Here is a 26336-nt window from a genome sequence, read left to right as displayed (position 1 = left end):
AAACCCATCATGTAGTGATCTTAGGGCGTGTGTCTCTTGTAACATAACAAGTTTGGGACGATGGCAGTCAAGGTCCACCAGGATCTTCCTGGCCTTTATTGGGTTGTAAAGACCACGTACGTTCCGTGATAGAAATAAAACAGGCTCACCCATTAGCTAATCTCAAGGAATAAATTTCACTTGCGCATGCATCAAATTCATAATACCATGACATCTCATTGCACACCTCCAATAACTCCTCTGCCAACTTTTACAACGTAACCCCCTCCAGTCCGTCCATCCACCCCACCCACCCATCTATTGCTGGTTTGCCCGATCCACAACCAACCCTAAACATTCCCCCGTCCTCATCATCTCCCCCAACCTGATGATGTGTCCCCTTCTTAACAAGGGAAACGTCCTTGGGTGCACTGTGAACAGTCATGGCGTTCATGTGACGGCCTTGCGGCCTTGTGGACCGGCATCAATCGGTAAACAGTTCTGGGTGCTTCTATGTTGAAGCTCTATCATCAAACACTCAGTAACAAGGATGTCCTTTTCAGTCTCCAACTTCATTCAGTACCGCCCCACTCCCGGGCTTCGACTCCAATTATAACTGCGCTCTCGTGGTGGCAATGGAAGTGATGGGATTGATGCCTCCACATAAGCTATGCCATCAGCTGGATTGTCAAAATAGTGCACTCGTCCTCCGTGTGGTATCCATAGTTTGGCTGGGAACATAAGGGCATATGTGACTCACTGAGCCTGCATCAGCCTCTTAACTAGGTCATATGATCTTCATTGGACCTGGACGCCGGCAGCAAAATCCAGGTATGCAAATATTGTCAGTCCCTCAAACCCCAATGATATTCTAGCAGAACAGCTTCAGCCCCCTGCTCAGGAGGGAGCACTGCACCAGGAGTGTTCGCCGTTTGGTGCTACTTCAGAGGGAGAGGTCGTGCCCCACTGCCTCAGCCTCCACATCACTGCTGAATAATATATCCAGGTGGTGCCACTCCCTACACGGCTTTGATGATCTCCAAGGGCCCCTCTCTCCTAACCTCTCATATCAAAGTGCCTACGCTTCTTCCAGTCCTGGCGTGTGTCCCAGGCATCCACTCAGTGTGGCTATGTGGCTCGCTGCTGCTTCGCTGGCGAATCCACCTGATAGTGCTCAAGTTTGAAGGGATGAGGAGGTCTGGACAATGATGGATGATGTGCACTACTCTGGCCTCATATGAACATACACCGTTCTCTCCCAATCCACAGAGACAGCCGCGGCAGCCACTCTCCTCCGTTCGGGGACTGGATCAGTTCGCCGGCAGTTGTCTGCTCTCCCCAGCACGTTGCTCCCTCTTAATTATGTGTCAACTTGTCGGTGCATAGCCGTGACAAGAGCAGTCCGTGCAGCTCAGCGCAGACAGCTGAGCCTTCTGACCCTCTCCCAATCCACCCGTCACCGCCGCAGACAAAGGTAGCTACCTCTCCAGGTCTCGTGGAAGCATCCAAAGGGTTGGGCCTCCCAGCTGCAGCAACAGGCCCCTCAGAGGTCCAAGTCTCCCCTCCTGCTTGTTGGATTAGGGCAACGCTCGGCCACCGAATGCCTCACAACTTCCGCTGCCTCTGTTCACTTCTTAAGTACAAAAAATTTTCACCCAGCAGGATATTAACACATTTAGGATTATGCTGGGGCTGGAGCTCTCTCTCAGGCTGCCATTTCTCTTGCTGCTCAACAGCACCCCCCTAAAAAGTGGATGTTTTTGATATGGTGTTTGAACTGTTCTGTGTGGTAAGTCCTTTGTATATATTTTTACCTAGTTTGTTATTTTAGAGGTGTGAGGGTTATGTTACCCTACACGCCCAGTGTGAAGCTTGTCCTGATACCCTTTAGTTTGCTTGTCTGTTTGGCTGGAGCCCTCAACTGAAGGTGGAGTGGTATTTTAGGGTAAGTCCAACCGTAGATACCTTTCTGAAGAAGGCCTTGACATTCTTTTATATTTGTTGTGCGGGTCGGGCGGGGCACTTCACCTCGATTTCCTTGGTTAGTCGAAGTACTGAAGAGAAACTTCCTGTAGTCAGGAAGAGATGGTTTTGTAGTAGAGAAGGCCGTACTAGTGGTAAAAAGAGCAAAAGCAGCAGTGCTGTAGTGGAAAGCCCTTCCTATGCTCGAGTGGTGGGGATATCTCTGAAATATTGGGCGGCAAGTGTTTTTGCTAAGATGTTGTCTTCTGTGTATGAGTGAGAAGTAGAATTGGAGTAATAGTGAAGTGAGGTAATTGTGGTATAGGCGAGTATAGTGAATGAGTGTGAAGGGCGACTAAGGAATTGGGAAAGGGTAAAAAGGGAGCTCTTGGGTGAACATTCTTTGGTTGCGCAGGTTCAGTTAGTATCATATTTTTTGTGAAATTATTTTTGATAGCTTGGATTGCAGTATGGAGATTCCGTTGAATCATTTGTGCCATGTGTTGCCCGGCTATAAGGCGAACATTTTAAAATATCATAGGTAATGGTTGCAGAAGAGTAAGGGGAAAATTATAAACTCTTGTTCTATTGAGGGATCCTATGATACGGGGATATTGGAGAACTTACATACCTTTTTAACTACAAAGCACAGGGGCTTGAAGTTAGAAAAGCTGTTAGACATCTTGGAATTATGGCAGATGTATGAAAAAAGCTAGAAGGGCCATAATGTTGAAATTGTGGGGGAAGGGCTAAAAAAGGAGGGTTCAGGAATTTCTTCTGCACCCCCCCCATATGGGTGCTATCCTTTATCGCCCGCAGAGGGGTACAAAGACCCTGAGTTTGTACCACCATTTTCCCTAGCAGCTTCCCCAGTGGTTAAAAGACAGCCACAGGTGACGCCTCCATCAGTTACGATTTCTAAGAACTGGGATTCCGAGGAAAGCGGAAGGGAAACTCCTTCAATGGTTAGGGCTGCAGAGAGGTTGAAAATAGGGAGCGGGAAGAGGATAACTCCCCCAACTGCTAGATTAGCAGATAGATTATGGGTAGAGGAGCAAGAAAGAGTAAGACCGATAGTTGGAAGAGCGGAGGAGGGTTTGGAAATGAGAGAGAAAGAAAAGGTTAGGTCTCTTCCTGCGAGGATAGAAGATAGATTGCAAAGAGTAGTAGATTTAGCGCTTTATAAAAATTAAATAGAATAGAATAAATGCGCAAGGATGGGAAAAGATTAAGGAAGCACTACGGTTAGCAGAAGAAGAGGTGATGCTATACAGAGGCAGAGAGATGAAGAGCCGGAGGAAGTGAGAATACAGGTAAGGGACATAGAAGGAGGAAGGTGGAGATATGGGCAGGTTCTTGTTAAATTGGACAGCTCGGTTATCAGAACGGTTGAGGTGGACATAGAGAACAGGGTTGCTGCCATGGGTATGGAGGTTGAGCAGCGTGGACAGGAGATGGCACCCTATGGTAGTGCTGATTATGCGTCCTTGCTTGTAGAAGGGTTAGGGGATGTAGTAGTCGGAGTAGATGATGAAGAAGGAGAGGAATGGGATGTCGAGCAAGGAGAGCAGGGTGTAGGCACCCTACCTCCCACTCTAGTAGCAGCGTAGCAGCGATAGAAAACACACCATGGAACCAAAAGACATGCAAGGATATTCGCATGGCTGTAGTAAGTGGTAGGGGAGAGATGGGGGAAGCCCCAGTAAAAACAGGTATGACTCAGTTTCTGTTGCTCCAGAAGGGTCTCAGAAGGGCGTATTATGTCCCGTGGTCACACATGGACCAGAATAATTTGATGAAGACACTTCCTTCGCTCACTGCAGGGTTGGGGAAGTGGATTTATGCATTACAGAAACACACTAATGGTGTCATGTTGACGGGGACATTAAGAGCTTATTCATGGCCCTAATGGGGAAGCTGTCAAATGAACTTTGGAAGAGGTCCAGTTCAGTTGGATACAAATACCGATGATGGAGCAGGTTTTAATAATCTTAGGGCACAGGTATGGGGGCCTTATAGATTATGTACCCAGATACACTTGATGTCAATTCGATTTTAGCTAAAATGATGAAATTGGATGATGATTCTGATGCACACATCCGGTTAATTCAGGAGATGTGGATGGCAGAAACAGGAGAAGCATGGGAGAAGAATGTGGCAATGTTTACCACATGCGGAAGTGACTTCCGAAAGAAGTCCAGCACAATTTAGATAAAGTAGTATAGATGGAGGCCAAAAATTGGCCAGAAATTCAAGCACACATTGTGCATTTCTGCAAGAGAAGACAGGAAAAAGAGTGGGATAATGTAGAGCAGGCACAGAAAGGAGAGGCTAAGCTCGGTCAAAAGAAAGTGGCAAAGATTAGTTTAGAAGGGGCAGTAATTATAAATTCTATGGGGGGCAGCAAGGGCAAATGAGACAACAAGGAGTGAGAGAACTGGGCATGACGAAGGGTTGGATGGATGGGTATGTTCCAACTCCGAGGCCAATGAGAAGGTTTCTGTGCGGTAGAGGAGGATTTCCACAGGTCATTTGGTGAGTTCGGAAAAATGGGTCCCCGGTTTAATGGGCCAACAGGAAATCATTATCGAGGATTTAATGGGATTCAGTGTTGGTCATGTGGAATATTGGGGCATTTGTTATGGGTTTGTCATCAACTGCCACAGTACTTTAACATGGGAGCTCAACAGATGCAAGCCCTGACCCTGCCATATGTCCCAAGTCCTGTGCAATTGCAGAAGGCTCAGGTTGAACATAACCCAGAAACTGGGGCTGCACAGACCTTTGGGATCCCACTGACCATGCCAGCACAAGCATCAGTGCAGACATGGGACAAGAATCCTTTACCCCAAGGAACAGTTGCGCATTACACTGGAGAAAGTGTTTTTGGGGTCGGGGGAATGCTTTTATATGTAGTTATACCAATCTATAAAAAGGGGGATAGATCGCAAGCTGCCAATTATCGTCCAATTTCCCTTTTAGATGCAGACAGTAAAATCTTTGCAGGGCTCATCTTAGGGGAAAAAAAATGAGTGTCATCCCAAGACAACAATCGGGTTTCAGGAAGGGTTTATCTACTTCTCTAAACGGGTTGGTTCTGAGTACCCTGATCTCACCATCTGTCCAAGGAGAGGGCCCACCACTTTGTGGTGCTTGGTTAGATCTCTCCCAAGCCTTTGATACGATAGACAGGGATATTCTTTGGAAAAAATTAGATGAATGGGGTCTGCCTCCTACTCTCTTGTCAATACTGAGAGAATTACATCATAACAATTCTATGCAGGTGAGGCTTGGTAGATATGGCCTTTTGACAAATCTGATTGGTGTAAAGAGAGGGGTCTGTCAAGGCTGTGTGCTAGCTCCCCTGTTGTTTATCTTGTTTATGGCAGATCTGGGTGAGGCAATGAATGGAATAGGTTTAATATCTCTTTTACTAGGAAAAACAAAAATTAATTGGTTGGCATACGCGGATGATGTCGTGGTTCTTGATAACTGCCAAGTAGGACTCCAGCGTCTCTTGTTTGCCCTAGAAAACTATGCCCGAAATAATAACCTCATTATTAATCCACTTAAGTCCAAGATAATTAGATTCAAACATCCGAAAAAGATAATTAAGCAGTATGTCTGGACCCTGGACCAACTTCCAATTGAGGTAGTTTCGGAGTTAACGTACTTGGGAGTCCCAATCAGCTCCTTCCCAACGAAAGGCAACTTGATGCGCTTGTTGGAATTGAAAGTTGTAAAATTGGGAGCACAAATGAAAAAAATTAAATCCCAGTTTTGCAAATTCTCTATTCTCCCCTTGGTGAAATTTTATATAGGGAAAGCTATCCCGATTTTTCTGTTTGGTCTTGACTATAACATCTTAGGAATGGACCTCGAATGGGATCTCTGGGAAGCCAGACTATGGAAACGTACCCTGGGACTCCCGGACTGCGTTCCAATAGTCTCTCTTCGTTATGAACTGGGACTGCTGTCTCTTATATCATGGCTTCAATGGAAGTGGCTACCTCTATATAGAGCAGCTCTAGATGCTCCTAAAAACTCACTTTTTGAGGAAATTGCAGGTGAATTAAATCAGTAAAAAAATCTATTCTTGATTAAGTTCAAACAGCGATACCTGGAAATTTTAGAGAGAGCGGATTGTGATTCGACCCTATTACTCCAAAATCCAGACAGAGCAAAACGAAAGATGAAACAAAGACTGGATTGATACGATCGACAGCATGGAGAGGACAAAAAATCTGCCTCTTTTTCTGTGATGGATAAACCTCTCTCCTTGGTTCCCGCTTATATAAAAATAACACCTGACCTGAGTTTTGGATCATCTCTTCTTAGATTCCGTCTAAATCTACTTCCTACTCAAGAGATTTTGGCCTCTATAGATAGAGAAGGGAAAATTGACCCACATTGTGATAAGTGCTCCATCAAGGTTTTTCAGTCCCTAAAGCATCTACTATCTGGCTGTCAGGGCACTTGGAATATGAGGGTCAGAAGATTCGGCAGGTTTGTCCACCAACTATCCTGGCTTGATTCTGATGCGTTCTGGGGAAGATTATCCTCCTGCCATGAATCTGCTCTCCCCATGGAACTTGTTAGAGCTCTAAGAGAAATAAATCTAATCAGTGATCCTGTCTCGCTTACCTATGAATTAAAAGATCCTAATAACTAGTGTCATTTTGGCCAAATTTACTATGGAGGGTCATTAATGGATTTTGTGTAGTTAATCTGTTTTTTTTTTTATATTGGAGAATTTTCTTTTGTGAAACTTGGATCTACAGATTGATTGATTTCTCTGTGAGAACAGTTTACTTCTTATTCTTTTTCCTATTTTTCTTTTCCTAATATGTGTTCAGTTTGTTATATTATTTCTCTTTTTCTTTTTTCTTTTTAAGATGAAGATTTTATTGATATGGATTTTCTAAAGTGTTTGAAGAATTTTAGTTCTATTTATCTTTTGTATCTCTTGTAAATGTGTTAAAAGTCAAATGTTGGCTATTGCACAATAAAATAAAATAAATTTAAAAAAATGCTTTTTCTCTCCCATGTGCTACGATGTACCAGGCGTAGGACAGCCCCTAGGGATCTCTGATGTGTCCAGGCCTGTCCATTACCACCAACCAGGAAGAGGTACCCCGGAAAGGTGTGCAGGTAGGTGACCAAACGTTTTCATTTATGGTTGACACAGGATTTACCAAGTCTTGTATTAAGGAAGGTGAGTTCCCCTTGTCGGGCAAAACAATGAACACTCAGGGATTCTCTGGGGCTATCCTGTCGGTTCCTTCTACTGAAAATCTTCGTATCAAGGTCGGTAATCAAAATTTATCAGCCATTGTTTTGTATTACACAGATACCCCAGCAAATCCTTTGGGAAGAGACATCCTGAGCAAATTTCAGATGTTGATGGCCTTCACAGAGGTAAGTGTTGTATGTTCAACCCCAGGGTTGTATCCAGTAAGGGAAGCATCCCGTTTTCAGACCTATTGTAGCGACAGTGAGATTAGGGGGGTTCCAATGCATACAGCATTGTTTCTCTATGGGTCAATGGTTTTGTTGAGCTGGGTCTTAGGGATCAGAATTCAGGCCTGGCTAGTACCATTTGGGTTTTTATTTTGGCCTGATGTGCCACAGGAAATAACGCCAGGCACCACTGTTACAATTCTCTTAGAGGCTGTAGTGTTTAAGAAGAACAGTGTGGTTCTCTCAGGCACAGATGGGGAAGGCGGAGAGTGGCACACACTCCTGTGCATCGATCCAACCTTATTGCTAAGGGATGTGACTGATGAGCAGTTGTTCGAAGACACTGAAGACACAGGAGAGATGGTCTTTGAAATTGTGGTGCCTTGCCAGATAGCGATAGAGCAAAGGGAAGTATCACAGACCATGTTCATCATTAAAGATACATCGTCTTTTTGGAAAGAGGATTTGGGAAAAGTGCCAAGCCATTTGTGAACCAGCAATCCTCATGATGTGGGGCTGCTAAAAGTGTAAAAAGTGTTGGAGCAGTGAGGATAAAAATGAAACTCAGTGCAATATTACCATGGGTTTAGCAGTACCCCATGTCCAAGCAGGCAGATTTATGAGACCATTATGGCGTTGTTAAAGCAAGGCATAATACAATCCTCTGTGTCCCCATGCAATACAGCTACCTATACTGGGAAGAAGGCAAAGGGTTCCAGTTGGAGAATGGTCCAGGATTTGCACCCCCTCAATAACATTGTTGAGGCGGAATTTCCAGTGGTACCCAATCCTGCCACCATTCTCTGTAACATCCCTACTGGGTCGACCCACTTCACAGTAGTTGATTTAAAGAATGCATTTTTCTCTGTTCCCTTAGTACCTCACAGCGTTTGCGTATCCTGGTCAGAGATTTCGAACACACAACGTTGAACCAGGGGTACTGCAAATCTCAGAGTATTTTTAACAGGGTGGTTCAGATGGATTGGGGAATTTAGATGTGTTCAGTACCGTAATTCGGCATGTGGATGATTTATTTGTCTGCAGCACTTCAGAGGAGCAGTGTCGAGGATACTAAATAACGCTCCTCACCCTGCTCGCAGAGAAGGGGTATAAATTGGAAATTGCAATACTGTCAGACAGGGGTCATTTATTTGGTGCAAGTAATATTGCCAGCAGGAAGGAAGGTAATGTCAGAGAGAGCCACAGCAGTTTAAAATATTCCCCAACCAGTCACAGTGAAACAAATGCAGCAGTTTTTGGTGCTTTGTAACTATTGTAGATTATGGATTTTTGATTACTTGAGTTTTGTGAGTCTTTTATTGTGGGTTCGAAGGAAGCACAAAAGACGAAAAGACTGATAGAGTGGTCTGAGAGAATGGGGACTTTCTTTTGGGACCTCAAGGCTGTGATCAGCCATGCTCCGGTCCTGGTGACCCCAAATTACAAGAAGTCATTCTTTCTATTTTCCCATTCAAATGGGCAGGTGATGACAGTGGTCCTGACCCAGCAGACATTGCTAGGCCACAAACCTTTAGCGTATTACAGCAGACTCCTAGACCCAGTGATGCAGGGACAAGCTCTGGCGGCAGTGGCTTTTGCAAATCAAGTCTTCAACCATTCTGATGGGTTGCCCGGTGACATTGTACATAGAGCATGCAGTCTTTGCGATTCTAGACAAATCAACATCCACATTGATAACTCAGAGAGTGTCAGGGTATGAGGTCATTTTATCAAATTCATCAATTCATCCTGTGTGATGTCATCTAGTAAATCCAACAATATTTGTAGCAGAGCCGGTACAGCCTAAGGATATTGTTCATGATTGCACCACGTATGAGGATGAGGTTAAAGGGGAACAGAGGGTAAATGTGAATGATGATGCCCGGAGGCGGGTGAGGTGATTTTTGTTGATGGGTATCAGGTAATATTGTTCATATATATAATGGCGCTATACACATAGCCGCCAGGAATTGGCATAGGCAACATTATATATGGAGACAATATAAGGGGTAAATGGGAGCAGCGGTGCGGGGGTGTCCCCCCGCTCCATTAAAAAAACATATATGATAATGTTGCCGCAAAAACACTGCACCATTCTTGCATGCCGACATTTTTGCGGGGACATTATCACATGGAACCCATCAACCCAGAGACGGGAGAGAGACATACGGGCGCAGCTGTCGTGGGTCTTTTGGATGGGGAGTACCGGGTCAGATTGAAGAAATGGTTGCCTTATCATTACTCTGCACAAGGTGGCCGAACTGGTGGCACTTAAAGAGGTGCTAGAAATGTGTAAGGAGAAGTCGGTCAGTGTTTATTCTGACTCCGCGTATGTCACCTCCACTGTCCATTCTGGGTTATCAAGAGGGCAGAGAAGAGAATTTAGGAGGTCTGACAGGTCCCCTGTCCAGTATGCTGCGCTAATTGAAGCATGTCAGCAGAGATAGGTCTAGTGAAGTGCGCTGCCCACACTAACCACACTAATTCAATAGCTTTCGGAAATAATGCCGCAGACAAGGCAGCGAAGGAAGCATCGTATTTTCCTTGCACAGATTCCCAGAAAAGGAAACCATGTCCCAACAAGTACAGTTACCAGCCCCGTACACCACAGTCCCAGTGCCCCAAATAATAGAAATACAAGGGAAAGCTCCTAGCGAAGAACAGGAGATTTTGAAAAAAAGGGAGCATGTATTCTCTCACCCACAGATTTGCTTTGGAGACGTGAGAGGACATGAGGTGACGGGTAAGGTAGTAATGCCTGTATAGCTGCTTCATTTGGCCATAGAGCAACTATATTATCCATCATATTCTTCTCAATGACAAATCGCAACAGAGCTCCAGGAGGATTGGTTTATCCCTTACTTACAAGAACAGGTAAGTAGATTTGTAGGGAATTGTGTAGTGTTCAAGGAGTTCAATCCCAGGAGTACCATGAGGTCAGTGAGAGGGGTCTTGCCCAGGCCCTCAAGTCCATTCAAGGAGCTCCATATCGATTTTGTGGACATGATAAAGAGGTGCAGTAATTACAGATATCTTATTGTGGTGGCTTGTCCATTTTCCCAGTCGTTCGAGGTTGGTCCCTGTGTACACCCCGATTCTATACCGGCAGTGAGACTTCTGGTGAGAGAGATACTTATTAGGTAGGGAACTTGTGAAGTTCTAAAATCAGACAATGGATCCCACTTCTTTAATGCCTTGTTCACAGAAATCACTTTGCTGCTAGGAATAAAGCTTTGGTTGTGCTCGGTGTACCACATGCAGGCCAACAGGATTGTAAAGAGGCTCAATGGGGTCCTCAAGGCCTAGTTAGCCAAATTGTGTGCAGAGTTAGATAAATCATGGCTCATCTTCGTCCCACCAGCTTGGTTTTACATACGGAATCAGCCAGGGAAGGACCACCATTTAAACCCTCACGAAATCGTGAATGGGCGTAGGCTATGTACACCTCAATAACCTACACATATGGCATCAGATGCACACAAGACCACAGAGGTCTTAGGGGAGGAGTTCAAGGAGTATCTTACAGCATTAACAAAAAGTGTTAATATTATTTCATCACAAGTTGTATCTTCTCACCAACAGACAACAGGAGAAAGCAGCAAGACTACCGATAATCAGCACAAGATACAGCTCTTCCCCAGGGACAGTGTCTACATCCGCACCTTTGTGCATCACTGGAATGAGTGGTGTTTTCATGGTCCACATACAGTAGTCTACGCGACTCTGACTGCCGTGAAGGTGGAGGGCAATAAGAGTTGAATCCACCTAAAAGATACTCAAAGGGATACCGGCAGCCCTCCACCTGCACGGGAGCAGGCATAGAAGTTAGGTAGAACCTAGGGATTCACCATTCATTTCAGTACGAGGGGGGTACGGATGGAGATCTGGAGTTTAAATAATTTTGGTATAAGAAAAAGAATGTTTATGATTGTAAATTGTGTAACAATTAATGTTTTTGTGTTTTTTTTGGTCCTTTGGTCATCACGTGTGAATATGACAAATGGAAACGAATTAGAATTATCTTATCATATGAAGTATGAGGAGAAAATGTTAAAATGAAAAAAATGTTGATAAATTAAATAGCATAATGGATACACATGGTTTTGCAGCTGACAATGTATGGTATGGCCATATCAGGAAGGTGGGGAGAGAGAAATCGGTAGGATATTAGTACATCTGCTCTCTCATTCCCCATGCTTCTGGCATTTCTAGGGTGTTTATTCCAAATGAGATAGAGGTAGAAGATGTGCTACAAATAGTATATTTAGCCCTGTGCAGGGTTCGAGGGCAGTGAATTACAGCATCAGTTATACCCAGTGATGAGGATTGTTCAATGGCCGAGCAGGCAGAGCACAAACATATTAGGTGTACTCAAAGAGTTTAATTGATTATGGAAGGAGCTATTTTTTCTAAAGATCGATGGGAGCAAGGGGGGGAGAGTTGCAGATATGGAGGAATGAGGGGATTCTCAGAAGAAAGGGTGGCACAAATAAATATAGAGTGTGGGACAGTATGGAAAAATCATTTGCAGTATCTGGTGTGGCTCAAGGAACCAGAAACACCTGTTAAGATACAGACACCCATTTCTCTTTATGTTTTAAGGGCAATGGCATAGTGCTCATTGATACAAATGGAAACTGCAGTAACACTTTACGCATTGCGGATTCGGCTGGAGGTACAGGTGCCTTTTTCAACAACTTCTGGATCTGTGGTCAGCATGCATACAGGCAGTTTAGTTTAGCTTATTTATTTGTAATGCGCACCGAACTCTGGGGTAACCAGTTGCCTGCAGCCTGGCGAGGTGTGTGCAGTATCTCTACCCTTCATGTGCCTGACCTTGTAATCCCTGAAGAGCACTTGATTTTGGCCCATCCAATGTCTGAAATTACATCTGTGCCCCCTTCTTCCGCTGTGCCCCTTGCATCCCCTTCATCACCATATAAAGACAAATCCGAGACTGTGTTTAATTTGCGAAAATCCCAGACAAGTATTACGAAGGAAAAGGTCCAACTAGCTCTCAGCAGCATCATCACAGGCCTTAGCAGGCATTCCTGATCAATATCGGCTGTTTAGCCACACAGAAATCTTTTTTCCTCCTTCATGGCACCTGGCGTTCAAGCAGAGGCAAATGCCAAATGGCTCCAGGTGATCAGTTTTGAACTCTTGCTCTTTGTGAACACTTCTTAGCCAGTGTTTAGTGTCATTAAAGAAGAATTGCGGGCACTGAGGCTCATCACTTTGCAAAACCGGTACATACTTGACCTCTTGACTGCAATGGAGGTCCGAGTATGCTGGAAAATGGGGAGCACCTTCCGTACATTTGTGCCTCAAAATGACACTGAGAATGGCACGCTCACCAGAGCTATTGCTGCTCTGCATAAACTGAAAGAAGTCATGGAAACTGAGGCTGGGATCACCAACGACTCATGGATAAACTTTGGTTCCTCCCTGGCTAAGTCTTTGTGTGAAGATTCTGATGCCTATTTTTGTCTTTTTTGCTCCTGCCAAATCGCTCTGCGTACTTGCTCTGCTCAGGTACCAACAGGTGCGGCCATGATGATCATAACCCTGTCCAAAACTAGGGCTGCCACTACTTCATCCCATACGACTACTCAAACTGAAGCTGTTTGGTTTCCCCCATCAAATTGGCATGCTTGTGTGCATGCTCATGTAGAACGGCGGGTAGATTACAGAAATGGCGGGGGTGGAGGGGTAGGCAACGTGTTGGGTTGATTCACTGGAGGAGTATGTCCATATTGAGACCTGGGTAAGAGATGGTTTTAGAGATGTTGCCCAAGAGGATGATTATTTGTTAGTTAAAGTATTAGCTAAAGGGGGGAATGCTGGGGTGTTCAAGGAGGGTCCCCTTTATTGCAAGGTTATTCATGTTGCGCACACCATCCTAATGGCAGGAGGAGGATGACAGCAAAACTAGGGTAATGTTGCAAATCTGTATTTGTAAAGCTGTGAATGCAACAGAAACACAAATATTTACAATGGGGTGTTTATTCCCACGATTAGTTGTTGCACAGGCATTCTTAAAGTAGCAGGAACATTCTTGACAGGAAAGAGAATTGGTTAACTAGTTGTTATCTAGCCCTTTGTATTAAAATCTTTAGGATCGATTAGTCATTTGTTTTCTAGTAGTAAACAAGGGCAGAGGCCAGGGTCTGACGATTTTGTATTTTTCCTGGTCATAAGAGTTTGTGTGTGGCCGCATAAATTAGATTAAGGCACCAGAAGTCTGTAGAATGGAGATTGCTATCTGTAGTTCAAGGAAAATCATATTTAAGTGGACCTTCATCTATTTGCTAAAATACGTCAGCGAGACCATGTGCAAACATATGTAAAGTTAAATCTCTTAGGCCAGTTATTGCTAGCAATGAATTATGTTTTCAAGACTCCTGTTTAAACCATGCACCAACGTCAGGACCTACTATAACAAACTCCAAGAAGAGGTGTGCTTTGAATATGATCTGAAGATAATAATGAAGAAAAGCCTGACCAATGAAAATGGAAGAATTTGGGAAAGATGGGATTTCTTTGAAGAGGTTTTGTTCAATCATATTTGGAGGGTTGAGGGTAACACAAGTATCTGGCAGTGTTTTAAATGGTTGCAAAAAGTATATAAACTGCCAACTGATGTTGTATTGTTGAGACTTGGGTTAGTTTGGTCCTGCAACACTATCTAACCGCTCCCCAGAGCTTTTGTACAATAAACTTGCTTTACGTACGGTATTGCCCAATTTGATCTAATGCCCAACTGACCTACTCTGAATTGACTGTATTGTTTTTGTCGAATTCGGTAGGTCAATTGGTACATTTTAATTCAACAATAGATTTGGGGTGGGGTAAGGGAGTAGGTTGAGGTGGGGAGTGTCGGGTGGGTCTCCCACTGCATTACGGGAGGTTGCGGGGGTCTCCCCTGCAGTAGGTCAAAAAGAATTAGACAAAACAAATAGGTAAATTCAGCAGTAGTTCATTTCTTTTCAGTCAAACAACCCATATCGTTACGTACAACCATGTACTTGCTTCTTAAGTGGTTTTTTTTTTGGGTTAAGGTGATTAAAGATCCACCTCTACACATTAACTTTGATTTCAGGGCCGGGCAAACTTCAAGCAGCGAGCAAATGGAAAACACACACCTAATTAATAAGGAGCCATCTTCAGCTTGAAAAGAGGAAAGAGAAACCACGCTACATAAATCATTGTTATTATATCACTATTAATAATAGTAATAATAATAATAGAATTGAGTTTTCATAAATCAAAATTATTTTCAGAACTTGGCAAATTGTTTCAAAACGTCTCTATTCCTGCTTATAAGATTATAGGGCCATAAAGTCCTATGTTGTCACTTCCAGACGGCGACAAAACATGTGTCCTAACACTGTTTCCTGCAGTGCAGTGTAACCCATTCTGGACGAGTCTCTGGCCAATATAGCCCTGCCATCTTTAAACAGGAAAGTGTAATCAGCTTCTATGGAGATACGAGGCATATTGAATCCATATTATATAAATGAAATGTAATATTTAAATAGTGATTTGGGATACAGTATTTTAGCTAAGCACCCCGTTAAGTCATTATCGCAGAAAGCCAAAAATCTATGGCATTTTAAGAACTTATAGCGGCTTACATATACTCTGTTCGGTTCTATACAGACATGAGGAGGTCTTGCCTGTTATCAATAAGTCAGGAATAGTTATCGATTCATTCTTACCGGGCATAATGTTGATCGCTTGAGTGAGACATAAATTATGTGGGTGTTGTTTGCTATTGGAGGAGCAAAATATTACTCTGCAGAGAATGGAGGACCCATTAATAAATGGAAATATTTTGTCCTTATGAAGGCTGGAAAAAGCGGAGTTATAATGCCAGAACATGCAGCATGTGTATACAATGAACTATGGGTGCTTTTGCCACCCCCAAACTTCCAGGTCTTTGGGTAAGTGGCCATATATTCTCCACCTTATGACACGATTGTGTCCAAGGCCAAAGAGGCAAACTGGCTTTGGGCAGGACACTGGGGAATGGCTGTGAGTTGTGGATTTTATTTTTACAAGGGAATAGAAGACAATGGAATACGAAAACAGTGATGAGAGAACAAAACAAAAACGGTCCTACTAGGCCTTGTGAACAATTGGAGCGTGTAAGTGCAGAGAGAGAGGGAACAGGGGAAATGGGGTAAGTGCTAGAGGTTCCGCAGAGGGGTGAAGTGCGAGAAAGCCTGTTGGAAAGGCTTGACAGGTAGTGCCAGAGAGCCAGTTGCAAAGGCAACAGGTGAGTGCCAGGCCATGACCACTTGTGGGAAGAGGGTCACCAGCCAGTACAATAGGTGCATGCCTGCAAGACATCATAGGCCAGTGGTACCCAAGGGAAAGTGCAGGGAGGAGAGAGGATGCTGCGGGCGATTGGACACAAAGCTAGGACCCAGGAGGACACATAAGAGTCTAGGCCACCAATCACAGTGACTGTGGGGTTTAGCACGGGAGGGAAAGAGGGAAAGAGGAGATGAGGAAGGTCTTGAAGTGCTTGCGGAACCTGAGAAAATCTGGCTCAAGACGGAGAGAAAGGGGGAGGCTGTTCCAGAGGAGGGAGCCAGCCGAGGAAAGAGAATGACTGCTCACTCTCTGCTTAGAGAAACGCTTGACAAGCAGAGAGGATCAGAGGGATTTGGAAGGATAGTATTTGGTGAGAGCAAGTTGCTGATAGCGTGGTCCCTGGCCACAGACAGCCTTATGGATGATGCAGAGGGATTTCAATTTGATCCTTGCAGCAACCGGGAGCCAGTGGAGATATTTTAGGGCTGGAGAGATATAGTCCCTGGGCTTGAGGCCAAGAATAAGTCTTGCAGCCCTATTCTGGATTAGCTGGAGGGGGCAGAGAGAAGAAGATGGTAGATTAAGGAAGAGGCTGTTACAGTAGTCCAGCCTGGCGAGTACCAGAGCTCTGGAGATTTTAAGCTTCTGGGGAAAAGTAGGAAAGGGAGGATGCCCTTGAGGAGGTAGAGTTGGAAATGGGCCTTATTGGCAAGGTCCAAGATGTGAGGAATGAAAGCGAGAGAGGAGTCAAAGGACTGGACTAGCTAACCTCCTTCCTCACTGATCGGCCCTCCCAGGTTTCTTGATACAGACGAAGGAGAGTGGGGAGAGCCCATAAAGGGTGACTAGAGTGAAGGGAGAAAAGAGGGAACAGGAGTTCTGATAGGAACAATCTCAGTCTTGCTTGCATTAAGACAGAGATCACTGGAGGTGCGCCAAGACTGGATGGTGGACAGGCAGTCAGGAATGAGAGGGGAAGTTAAAAGAGATGCAGAGGGTATTCTGAAGAAGAGTTGGGTGTCATATGCATAACACTGGAAGTGCGGGAGAAAGTGGATATAAGGTGAGCAAGGGGGGCCAGATAGATGTTAAAGAACCAAGGCGAAAGGTTGGAGCCCTGGGGAATAATGCAAGTGGAGATCGAGGCGGGTGAGGAGAAAGAACCCAGGATAACCTGGGAGGGACAGTCAGTGAGGAAGGAGGTCAGCCAGTCCAGTGCCCGCTCCGACATACCAAGTGTGTCATGGAGCCGCTTTATGAGGATGAAGTGGTAGACCATATCAAAAGCAGAGGAGAGATTTAGTAGAATGAGAACAGCGGGTGAGTTGGAATCAAGAGATGTAAACAATTCTTCACGGGTGTTCAGGAGAGCAGTATCTGTGGCTTTGGATGCTCGAAAACCAGATTGATGGTTGTGCTGGCCACCAACAAGCTCAGTATGCTGGGTAAGCTGTGGAAAGACCTACGTCTCCGGAAGTTTCCCAAGGAAGGGAGTCATAGAGATGGGGCGGTAGTTAGCCGGACACAAGGGGCTGACAGAAGTCTTTTTCTGGAGGGGGCGCACAAAGGAGTGCTTGAGGGAAGAGGGGAAAGATCCAGTCACAAGAGAGTGATTGCAGAAATCAGCGAGTGCAGAGGCAAGGGAGCCGATATTGTCATCCTTAATAGTTCTGGAAGAAGAAGGGGAGACCTGTTTGGAAGAGACCTTCATAGAGTGGACAACTCTAGTGACCTTGTCCGATGTGATACGAGAGAAGAAGGAAAGAGTGAAAGGGGTGAGGAGGTGCCTAGGGTGGCAGGGGGATGGGAGGACGGGAGGGGTAGGAAGAGAGAGAACTCAGGATGTCCTGAGTTTTAGCAGTGAAGTGGGTGGCCAGTGCAGTGCAGAGGGCCTGGGAGGGAAGAAACGATGTAGAGACTGCAGCTGGATTGGGTAGTTCCTTTCAGATTTTAACGTGGTCAGCCTTGTTGTTAGAAGCGCCAGAGACGCGGGGCTGTATGTGATCCCTCTTCTTGGATCAAATGGATGGAATTTGTGGTATGGTTGTCGGCTGTGCATGTGTAGAAGGCACAATTTAGACGTTTGCTCTGGCTGTTATATTGCCTAGAATTTGCTATGTCTGTATCCTTGTCTCTCTGGAGCTCACACTTGAAACTCTGTAATGGCATAATTGGCAAATACCAAAGGATATTTAACTTTAGATATTATGCTCCTCTTCTCTTGAATTCTTAGTGGTTAAGAGAATGAAGCCCTGTTATTTTTAAAGATTATTTCGGTATGCACAACAGGTTCATTTTGTGAAGTATAATTTATCAATCAAAAGGTACCAGTACACGTCTTCATTTTATTCCAGGTGAGTTCATTAAAGATCAGTCACAACGTGTGTTACAGACCTACATCCTCTTTTCCAGTATTTACAAGGCCAGGCTGTTGTATCTACCAACAATGCATCTCTAAAATGACAGCACATTCAAAAAACATTGCGAGAATTTGAAATGTTGATATTGTGCAATTTGTGCAACATTTTTCTGGTGAAACATTTAAGTAGTCAGCAGCAGCACATCAGTGTTTTTGTAAGACCTCTAGAGGGAGTACGTGTCCTATTGAGTCCTACTGATGGCATGTTTCTGTGCGCTGAAATGTGCTGGCGCCTACAGGGCCCTGAGCCTCAACAGGGAACCTGCAGCAAAACAGCTGCGCCAAAACGTCAGACGCTGAACAGATTGCCCTCAAATGTCCTGAACCGACCCAGAAGCAGGGACCTGCGACTGAGAGCTGTACTGAGGCTGTTAATCGGACCTGCGCAGATTTTGCACACAAGAGGCAGGCAGGCCGGCCACACCATGCCCAGCTACTTCCTGGCATTACACATCACCATGCAAGGGAGCTCCAACACACAGTGGCAGAGCACTGCTTTGCCACTCATAAAGAAAGGTACAAGCATTTTTCATAATAAATCTATTGATTTCCCCCTTAAACAAATCTGCAGTATTTTTTTTATAGTGGCAGAATTTGAAGAATCTGAGGGTAACGACACATAGGGCCTCATTACGAGTATGGAGGTAGCCATGCTGCCTTTAGCGGCATGGCTACCCCCATACCGGGTACCAGGTCCGGGTCCCGCAAAAGGGGACTTACAGGGCCATTACAACCTTGGAGGGCCTGGTAACTCCCTTTCGCGGGACCCAGACCCAGTACATCCCTATTCCCTTTTGAGCCCCCATAGGGCTCCATGGGAATGGGGAGGATGCTAACAACGGGCCCGTTAATGACAGGCCCGTTGTTAGCATCCTGGTCTGCTAGCGGGTCCCACTAAGGACTCCTGCTCTGACCAGGCGTTCCTTAGCGAGTCCCGCTGCAGACCTCGTAATAGGGCGGCCCGGAATGAACGGTGCCGGTCCCTTACCGGCACTGTTCAATCCGTGGCCACCTGGGTCGTAATGAGGCCCATGGCCATTTTTGAAGATATTTGTGGAAGAAATCAATCCAAAACAGTTGTATTTAAGGAGATATATGTGAAGAACACGTCAGAAACAATTATTGTGCAGTCAGGGTACAAAACACTGCATAAGGGATACAATTGGGCCTCATTACAAGTTTGGAGGTAGCCATGCCTGTAACGCCACGGTTAGAGGCAGTGGCGGCTGATGAATTATTTAATTAGAGGGGTATCAAATCTTTACCACAAAATTGTGGAAGCGACTCAGTGTAGCGAGGGAGTCGGAACCAATCAATGGAGGTTTGGGTGGGTTCAAACCTAGAGAACATTTCAAAAATAATTAAAATGGTGCATTTTACAGCATAGGTTCTGTGAAAAATTGGGACAAAAGTCACAAAGTTTACATTTGGTTTTATAGGGTAACACATAAAAAAATCCAATAGACGCAAGCCAGCAACAGCGAACTTTCCAACTTATTTTCATGATGACTTTACCCACAATATATGCCAGTATAAAAACATTTTCATCCTGGCCGTTCCCATACATGTTGATGCAAGCTGTACCAATACATGCCAGAATTACCATGTAAGAACATGCTCCTGCCATGCCGCAGTTAGGAAATATAGCCAGAATAGCTGCAACAATGCAGTCCAGTCTATCCACATGACAACACTCATGTTTAGTTCCCCTTTACCACACATATTTGGTCATAGATAATGTTGGGTCGTCCTTTATTGGGTCTCCTTTTCGTTCCCCGGATCATTTATCCCGCTCCATCTGCTGGTTTCTTAGAAAGTGCATCCATATTTGATGCCTCCTAATTTAAGCTTGTTGTTTTTATGATGCTTTGTACACCACCTGCTGCCCTTCTCGTTGACTAACATAAGGACTTTGAGGACATTGTGGTATGGTAGGCATAGATGTGGTGTGGCAGTTGGCTTTTCTTGGGAAGCTGGCATGGGCATGGAGCCAGCGATCATTCATGGGGATATGCATTCCAAGTTCATGCCTGTTTGGTTCATGAGTTTTAGATACCTAGCAAACATGCTTTCTCTGGGTATACAGTTTAGGAGTTTGGGTCTTCGTTGATAGAGTGACCCACATTTGACATGTAAATGCATCAGGAGGTTCTCTGGAAAACCGCCACCTCCGAGTCGTTCATTTACCATGAGCCCAGGTTCCAAAGAATTATAGCATCAGGTCGAACAATCTTGGATTACATTCAGAAAGGTGATGGCAAATGGTATAACCTATTGTGCGACCCTGACTCCTTGAGTCCACTTTCAGATGTCTATCATGTATTCTGTGCAATGTGGGCGGATGCTCCCAGCCACACACATTCACACTCTCACAGTAAACCCTAATCCTGCCAGCCTGGTGCCCTTTAAGACTAGTTGCTTCCTTGATGCAGTATTTGCCTGGAATTGAGTGCCTGAAGTGGATCTACAGGCTGCACGCTGTTCTCCTGGTCTGGGAGATTGTGCAAAGTAAAAGGGAGCAGGTGCTCCTGGGAGAGCCTGTAAGAGGTGTTGGGGCATCACCCGCCGACCTCTAGGGACATTAGAACCCCCTCTGCAGACTCTCCCCCTCCATGATCCTGAAATCCTTCCCCCCCCCCAACGTGAAGGCCAGAGTGCTGTAGACAGAAGCACCTAGAACCAAATAGGTGCGTGAAGTCACTTGGGAGGTGTGCAGGATCGATGTGATGCTGTTTCTTGGTGCTAAATCATGTTCCTGGAAAATGGATTCCCTTGCACTGGCTAGAGCTTGCAATTACTCCACCTCATGGAGAAATGTTGCTGAGAACCAATAAGAAGGAAAACGTCTTCTGTTATAGCACATTTTTTTTAATTCAGGCTGCAACTTTGAGTACCCCTTAGGAGAAACTGGCATCCAAAACTTCCCATGGTGCATCCCGCCACACTTGAGATGATCTAAGGCCAGTCCACCACCCGTTTGCCCTCCTCAATAGACTACCCGTTTACCCTCCTCAATAGACTAGGCCAAACTGCACAACATCCTAACCTTACATTTGGTCTCAGACCTATTCCCTGTGTTATCTTAACGTTTGCCCTTGCTTAAGTCAGCTTAATGCTTACATCTCCACCTACGTCTATGATAATTATTAGCTGCCTGCAGTGTATCATACACAGATCTAGCTGGATGCATGCAGTTGTGGGTACTGTTATGGTTGAGTCCTCCTAACAGGTCACTGTCTACAGATAGCTGTGCAGAGGGTACTTTGTGTGGAATTTATGCAGAGGTGCTGCCACAAGGGTGCGTGTGTGTCCTGCAGTTTTATGGTGTTGATGGTGGTGATGTGTGTGTGCTGCTACATTTTGTTTTGTATGTTGCCATCCTTTTAGAGTGTGGGTGTGTGAGTGTATGTGTGCGCTGCCATTTCTTTGTTTGTATGTTTGTTGTAGTTGATTGTTGATGTGGTGTATGTATATGTGTGCTGCCATCTGTTGTTGTTCTTGTTTCTATATGTGTGCATGATGGCATCAGTTTGTATTGTTGAGTATGTGTTGTCATCCGTTGGTATTATTGTGTGTGTGTTTGTGTGTGTGTGTGTGTGTGTGTGTGTGTTTGCTGCCATCCATTGTTGCTGTATGTGTGTTTGTGTCTCTGATCGTGGGCGTGTGTGTGGGTGTGTGCCACCCTTTATCGCTGTTGCATGTGTGCTGACATCTGTCACTTGTGTGTATATGTGTGTGTGTGTGTGTGTGTGTATGCTGCCATCTCTTCTGTGGGTGTGTGTGTACTCCCACCTGTTTCTGTATGTGTGTGCTACTATCTGTTATTATTATTGTGTGCTGATGTCCATTGTTTTGTGGTGTGACGTGTGTGTGTGCTGTAAGGTTGCAGAAGGAGGAGACTGACACACAGGTGGCATAGTGACTTTTAGTCAGTATAAAAATAAAGAGAAAACCTATGAATCCCTATATCTATGAAGGGTTTCCCTGCCTCAACTAAACTGCCAATGGGTCTCTCAGGATGTCTTTGTAACTTAAAGAGTCCATCGTCCTATGTCAAAACAACCCTATCTCTGTCCCTTACACTTATAACTGAACTAAAAGGTGGCACAATGTTCTTGGCCCAGGAGAACGACTCCCTACTCCTGGACTGGATGGCACAGTTCTGGTAGCAAGGTCCTAACCGAGGGGAATGGCTCCCATCCCCCGGTTTGGATACTTCACAAATAAAACTATTACTGGATCCTTTAACACTCTACATATAAATGTTCACTATTTTGTTTACACAAAAAACAAGGGGGGTCCCTTCCCCTGGATCACTGGTTTGATCCTCCTTTCAAACTGAACTACTAGGAGAATGACTCCCTTCTCCCGGCCTTCCTTGACTTTGTTCTCACAGTTCACACCACCAGGGGGATTGACTCCCTTCCCCTTGCCTTTCTTAGCTTTATTTCACAATTCGCAACACCAGGGGGAATGTCTCCCTTCCCCATGCCTTTCTTAGCTTTATTTCACAATTCGCAACACCAAGGGGAATGTCATCCTTGCCCTGGCCTTTCTCAGGCTTATCTCACAGTTCACAACACCAGGGGGAATGTCTCCCTTCCCCTTGCCTTTCTCAGGCTTATCTTACTGTTCACAACACCAGATGGAATATCTCCCTTCCCCTGGCCGTTTTATATACTTGGTTTCACAGTTCAACCCTCCATTAGTTTGTTGTGGCAGACCTGGTTTACTCTCCTGCCAGGTACTGTCCCGAAGAAGATGACCTATATTGATCTGGTGCAGGTCCCAGACCCATATCTCTCTACTACTTTGATTTGGCACACCTGGGTTGCTTTCCTGCCAGGTACTGCTACGAGGAAGATGACTTGCGTTATGTTTCTGTTCTTGGGTTCTTGACCTTTCCCTGGTGGTCAGTGGCTTTACTTGACCCCCAGCATGAGGGAGACTCCCTCCGATTCTCTCTGAGTTTTTGTGCAGGTCCGAGACCCTTCTTTGGTGGCCAGTGGTATCTCTGTTCCCACTGGGATGAGGGAGTTTATCCCTGAGGCTATGCTTGGCTCTCCACCCCACCCCGCTGGGTCGCCTGCGTTCCCTGTTACCTGTGTCCAAATAGGACATGTCATCGGCTCTTCCAGGGTTCGTAGTTCTTCCTGCCAGCCTGCCCGGTCCTCTTCTGTTCCAACCAGCCTTCTCCAAGGGCTCCTCGAGTCCCTCCGACTTTGAATGGTTTTGGTACTTTCACTAGACCTGATGGTCCACTTCCCCACAGGTATGAGAATGCCACTCTTTCAGCAATCCCTGTAGGAATCGGCTTCCTTCCGGCTCCTCTGCTGTTTCAGCGACGTCTCACTCTCTTGCTTCCTTCTTGGGAACAGTGCTTGACTGGACCCAGTGGTCCACTTCACCACAGGTGTGGAATTGCCACTCCTTTGGTAATCCCGGTAGGAGTCAGCAACCTGCCGGCTCCTCTGTTGCTTCAGCATCAGCATCGTCTGACACTCTTTCCTTCGCCTGGTTTGTATCTTCCGGGTACCTGTCGAGGGCTCCTGACTTCTGCGGTAGAAGAACACTTTCTTTATAAAAGAGTGTGCCCCGCCCTTGCGTAACATCAGTACGTGTCAATGGCTCTGTGCTATTCTTTATCCTTCTTGTGAGCCACCTCATCTCAGTACTTTTAGTTGCATCAGTCTGTCAGGCACTGCAGTAATACCTCTACCTTTTTTCCTTACGTGCCAGTTTTGTCTCGAGTCCAGCGTTGGCCTGGCACCCGGAGGAGCATGACTCACCTGAGCTACAGAGTGCAAAAGTGAGGATGTACCTTCATCTTGGATATGGCCCAACCAAACGGGGTGGTGCAAACCAATGGTGCAGAAACCAATAGCTAAAGCCTAAAGGGGATGATTCACAAAAACTAACACAAATGAAAAAGTGCAGATGAGGCGTTTTTTTTCATTTGCGTAAGTTTTAGAAATTAACAGCTCACCTTATTCTCAAATGGGACCTGGTGCACTGGCCAGCTCCCTTGTATACATTAGTGTCAAATGCAGGACAGGCTCCCACATCACTAAAGGGCCCGTCACTGTGAACTTTAAACAAAACTTTAAAAAAGCATATCAATGCCTGTTTACGGTATGGAAATACAAGTGTAACAGCATCAGTTTAGACCGCTACTGTCACACCTGATGGAAAATGCATGACAAGACAGGCCTCATTAGGAGCGTTGCGGTAAGGCAACAACGGCGCTGGTAGTGCTACCAGCGCCGTTGTTACCTCGCTGCAACATTCCAAGTATGCTCGCGGGTGCTGCTCTGGACTCCTGGTCAGGCCAGACGTGCAGAGCGGGACCCGCTAGCAGAACAGGATGCTAGGGTCCGTTGTTAGCATCCTCCCCATTCCCATTGAGCCCTATGGGGGCTCAAATGGGAATGGGGACGTACCGAGTCCGGGTACCGCGAAAGGGAATTACCGGGCCCTCCAAGGTCGGAATGGCCTGGTAAGTCCCCTTTTGCGGGAACCGGACCGGACCCAAATTTGGGGGTAGCCATGCCCTTATTAAGGGCTGCCTCCAAACTTGTAATGAGGCCCAATGTCATGCGCATCCTCATTTGCCCGAAATGTGCCTCATTTCTGTACATTTCAAAGCGCATCCTGTTTATGATTTTGGAATGCACATTGAAATGTGCACTAACGCCCCTTACTTGCGCAAATGCCCAGAAAGGTGGCAAAGGGCACCTGCATGTGCCAATCACAGATGTATGCATTCAGATGCCTTTTCAGAACACAGTGCATTGTTTTTTGACCCAAGTGGAGAGATGCACCAAAACGTTTTGAGAATCTGGCCTTATATGGCCTTTGTTCTGTAATGAAAATACATCTCTGCTTTATAGGTCTTTGCCATAACAACGTATTTAGCATTGCACCAAAAACGTCAAAGATAGGGATAAAAGTACATAAACAGTGACACAGACTGTTTAGAAGTACAATGAGACACGCAGATGTGTTGTAGATGCAAATGCAGCGAGCATATTTTGCCTAGAAAGTAACCGGATTCTGAGTCTCAGGAGGAGGCACTGAGAAACGAATTCAGGAATGATGACGACGTTGCTTAATTTGATTGATTATAAATGAAATTATGCCATTAGTATCGCCTTATAATGTTTCTCATTGTATATTGTGATTATTGGTTTGACATTGTTTCTATGTCTAGTGGACCCCCAAAAAAACTCTCTTTCCACCAATGGAGCACCTACAGCTTTTCTGCCAGCAATTCTCGAACAGTTATTTTTCTAGCAAGTATGCACTGCTGCCTTTTTGGATAGTAGCTATGCCACTTGGGTTTCTTTGCCAAAATCTACTACTTCCTGCCAGAGGGAGTAAAGTCAGTGTTTAAGAGTCAAAAGTCTATTGGAAAATCTTCTGAATGCCTAAGAAACCAGTCTGGCTCTGTGTACACACTATAAAAAGATGCATGCTAGATACATGTAAGAAGCAGGCATGTTGTCATGCACAATTCCTTGCATGCAGGTCATACTTACCGACTTCGTGAGATGAAGAGATGCCGGGGTCACTGTGTGACTTCATGAGTGTTCGGGGGGCCGTGGCCCCAACTGGAGTGTGAGGCTGGGATAGCTCGCTATATCTTCGCTGGGGGCATTGTGAAGCCTGACAGGAGGCACCATGGTGTGGGCATGCGTGACCTCCATTCCGCGCTCCCCGAGTAGAGTTTTTGCCCTTTACACGCACCTCCGGAAAACAAGGCCCAGCGGAGTGTGCAATGCTCTCCAAGCGGTTACAGCTGCGGGTGTCAGCTCCGCCGACCTGAGGCAGAGCCTCATGGCGTTCACCAGGTGTAGAGCAGGAGTAAGACCGTTCACCCCGCACCCGGGGTAGTGGGTTCTCTTCGAAAGGCCCCTGAAGGCCAACTGTAGGACTGCGTAGGTGGTGCCCGCACTGCACACAGTCCACACTCAAGCAGTAGTCTGCACGGCTCCGCTGGATGGAACGGAACAAAACGTAGTCCACAGACCGCACGGAGCCCTGCATGTCCAGTAGGCAAGAGTCCTCTGATGGGCTGCTGTCATCCGGAATGTCAATGATCTCCGACATGACCAAGGATGCGCTGTCCATGGACACTGCAACATGAGTAGCAAACAGACAACACGTTAAATAGACATTTATCATGGGTGAGCCA

The 26336-nt window shown here is 45.6% G+C and overlaps 1 protein-coding gene across 5 annotated transcripts in view; it reads right to left on the bottom strand.

The window, feature by feature from the left end:
• Positions 1-26336, bottom strand: part of ENTREP3 (endosomal transmembrane epsin interactor 3) — a 528225-nt gene that overhangs the window by 74622 nt on the left and 427267 nt on the right. For all 5 annotated transcript variants that reach the window (XM_069650116.1, XM_069650112.1, XM_069650115.1 and 2 more), the window contains one exon: positions 25681-26277. In XM_069650116.1, the coding sequence (XP_069506217.1) occupies positions 25681-26277 (597 nt within the window). The remainder of the gene's footprint in view (positions 1-25680; positions 26278-26336) is intronic.

Source organism: Ambystoma mexicanum, chromosome 1p (assembly GCF_040938575.1).
Source record: "Ambystoma mexicanum isolate Mex_15411 chromosome 1p, UKY_AmexF1_1, whole genome shotgun sequence".
NCBI classification, from domain to species: domain Eukaryota; kingdom Metazoa; phylum Chordata; class Amphibia; order Caudata; family Ambystomatidae; genus Ambystoma; species Ambystoma mexicanum.
This window is presented reverse-complemented; position numbering and strand designations above follow the sequence as displayed.